We start from the raw sequence: 3,068 nt of genomic DNA on the forward strand, positions 1-3,068 counted from the left end.
GAATATACTGAATTCTATACTATTCTACTGTATCTTAGTCCATGCCGCTCTAACATCGCTTGTCCATATGTATATGTTCTTAATTAATTCCTTACTTAGATGTGTATATGTTGTGAAATTGTTAGATATTACTGCACTGTCGGAGCTGGAAGCACATGCATTTCGCTACACCCCAATAACATCTGCTAAACACGTGTATGTGACCAATAGAATTTGATTTGCTTGTGGTTCTTGGCCCACGCAAGTCTCTTCTTATTGGTGTCCTTTAGTAGTGGTTTCTTTGCAGCAATTTGACCATGAAGGCCTGATAGACGCAGTCTCTACTGAACAGTTTGTTGAGATGTGTCTGTTACTTGAACTCTGTAGCATTTATTTGTGCGGCAATTTCTGAGGCTGGTAACTAATGAACTTATCCTCCGCAGCAGAGGTAACTCTGGGTCTTCCTTACCTGTGGCAGTCCTCATGAGAGCCAGTTTCATCACAGCGCTAGATGTTTTGACTGCACTTGAAGACACTGTCAAAGTACTTGAAATGCTCCGGATTGACTGACCTTCATGTCTGAAAGTAATGGACTGTCGTTTCTCACACCTGTTAATTGAAATGCATTCCAGGTGTCTACCTCATGAAGCTGGTTGAGAGAATGCAAAGCTGTCATCAAGGCAAAGGGTGGCTACTTTGAAGAATCTCAAATATATTTGGATTTGTTTTACACTTTTTTGGTTACTACATGATTCCATAGTGTTGATGTCTTCACTATTATTCACAGATTCTGCAACATCCTCATTGACATGTACCACCCCCAAACTAAGACCTCAGTTCTAAAACCCAGTAAACAAGTTACCATGGACTAGGACCCATTAGATTCTAAAAACCAAGTAGGATGCTACTAGCATACATTGACCTACACAGCAGATATCAATACCAATGTCAAATGGTAATTTAAAAATCTAGCATTTAACCTGTTTATACCCAGAGGGGTCATTGTAATAATGCTGATGCAAAAGCATGTTTATAATCATGCAATAATGTACACATCAACCCAGTTACTCAAGTCAGGTAACTGACCTCATGTCAAAGTATGAACCTACAAAAACACTGACACAAGTATTAGAGTCAAAGTTTAATTTAGAGGCAAAACAAGCAAATGCAGAGCCACACACCCTGGACTACAGTACCCATGAACTCTTGCATGACTCCTAAGCACAATGTCCCGCTTCAGATTTCCATGTTTGTGGCCAATAAATCCCAGTTGCAGAGGTGAATGGATCCTCAATAGCGTGGTCAGTAACAGAAGGCTGTTGGTCTACAGACTTTCCCACTTGTGCTGGAGACCTCAAGAGCGGAGGAGATCGTACCATACCCACTTGTTTACTTTTTGATAGTAGAGTCGTCGTCGTCGTCAGGCGAGCCGGTAGCGGCACCAGTAGAGTCGTCGTCGTCAGGCGAGCCGGTAGCGGCACCAGTAGAGTCGTCGTCGTCAGGCGAGCCGGTAGCGGCACCAGTAGAGTCGTCGTCGTCAGGCGAGCCGGTAGCGGCACCAGTAGAGTCGTCGTCGTCAGGCGAGCCGGTAGCGGCACCAGTAGAGTCGTCGTCGTCAGGCGAGCCGGTAGCGGCACCAGTAGAGTCGTCGTCGTCAGGCGAGCCGGTAGCGGCACCAGTAGAGTCGTCGTCGTCAGGCGAGCCGGTAGCGGCACCAGTAGAGTCGTCGTCGTCAGGCGAGCCGGTAGCGGCACCAGTAGAGTCGTCGTCGTCAGGCGAGCCGGTAGCGGCACCAGTAGAGTCGTCGTCGTCAGGCGAGCCGGTAGCGGCACCAGTAGAGTCGTCGTCAGGCGAGCCGGTAGCGGCACCAGTAGAGTCGTCGTCAGGCGAGCCGGTAGCGGCACCAGTAGAGTCGTCGTCGTCAGGCGAGCCGGTAGCGGCACCAGTAGAGTCGTCGTCGTCAGGCTCCAAATACTCTGCATTACAGACCAAAACAGTTGGGCATTCTACAGGAGCATATCTGTGCTACAGTTCCATTTGATTGTGTCGCAACATTGCACACCACTCAACTCAGCACAGTTGTAAGAGTATGTTGCAGGCCTTACCTTCTCTGGCTTGTTTAGAGTCAGACACTATGGACCGGAGCAAGGCCAGGGCATGTGCAATGGAGACGTCATTTGATGCTAGCTCTGAGAAATATCGGTACACAAGCAAGTTATTACAACAGCAAAGGTTGACAATTCCTGGCTAAACATTATGAAACTAAAGGGATCCTCTGGTCTCTAAACAGTCAATATTTGACTAAAGCCAATTAACACCAAAGAGTAACGCAAACACCACCATATACAGAGACAAAGAACATTGCTACAAGGGATGGGATAAAACGTGGGGGAAAGAACGCTTACCTCCAAATCTCCTCTGTAGAGAGACTCGATCTTGCTTCTTGGACTTTCCAACAGGGGAACAACAAACTGAGGAGAGAGTTGACAGAAGAGAAGCTCACAAAACAGTAGTCACATTTTAATCCAATTTACAAAGTTAAGCATAGTTCCTAAACAAAGCCCTTCAATCCAAATAAAACATTAGTCAACCAACCATTGAAGACCCCAACAGTCAGCACAAAGAGCAGCAATCCTCTCAGAGCTCCCATGATAACAACAACAGTCTTGCTATCAACAAGTAATGTCTTCCCATGGCCTGTAAGAGGCTTATATAGGCCACTAATGACCCTTTACCTGACTCCCACCTGAAGCCAAACAAGACTTAACGATCAATTAACAAGCTTGATTGAGGTGTAACGTTCAGATAGAAATAGATCATGTAGAACAGATGTTTCTTCTTTGGAGGGCAGGCAATCCTTTTTACTCTATATATTGCATTTCTATCTGCAATGTTTTACCCTTCTGGTCTCAGATCAGCAGTAGAAAGAAGTAGGCCTAATGATTTTAGGTATATTCTTCAAAGATATTAGGGGGAAATAAACACTGTACCCAAATCCACTTGTTATTATGCTCCTGGGAAATAGGTAGACCTCCACCATATACTCATTCACAGTTTTACAGCTGTGTTATATTCCTTTATTTACATAG

At 45.4% G+C, this 3,068-nt stretch overlaps 1 protein-coding gene across 1 annotated transcript; it reads right to left on the reverse strand.

Annotated features, from left to right (window-relative positions):
* Positions 1–1,107: 1,107 nt before the first annotated feature.
* LOC123481350 (polysialoglycoprotein-like) lies at positions 1,108–2,651 on the reverse strand. Its single transcript, XM_045220193.1, has 4 exons — positions 2,575–2,651; positions 2,385–2,450; positions 2,085–2,168; positions 1,108–1,955 (listed from the first exon to the last, which is right to left on the reverse strand). The coding sequence occupies exons 1-4, from the start codon at positions 2,627–2,629 to the stop codon at positions 1,369–1,371; spliced, it is 792 nt and encodes a 263-aa protein (XP_045076128.1). The 5' UTR covers positions 2,630–2,651; the 3' UTR covers positions 1,108–1,368.
* Between the last annotated feature and the right edge of the window lie 417 nt (positions 2,652–3,068).

The sequence above is a fragment of the Coregonus clupeaformis genome, unplaced genomic scaffold, assembly GCF_020615455.1.
Source record: "Coregonus clupeaformis isolate EN_2021a unplaced genomic scaffold, ASM2061545v1 scaf3316, whole genome shotgun sequence".
Taxonomy (NCBI): Eukaryota; Metazoa; Chordata; class Actinopteri; order Salmoniformes; family Salmonidae; genus Coregonus; species Coregonus clupeaformis.

Bases quoted from the DNA above. Each gene is read 5' to 3' on its own strand.
- LOC123481350 (XM_045220193.1), bottom strand. From the start codon at position 2,629: ATGGGAGCTCTGAGAGGATTGCTGCTCTTTGTGCTGACTGTTGGGGTC. The intron at 2,169-2,384 runs GTAAGCGTTCTT...GATATTTCTCAG, and splicing joins TCTACAGAGGAGATTTGGAG to AGCTAGCATCAAATGACGTC. The intron at 1,956-2,084 runs GTAAGGCCTGCA...TCTGTAATGCAG, and splicing joins CTCTAAACAAGCCAGAGAAG to AGTATTTGGAGCCTGACGAC.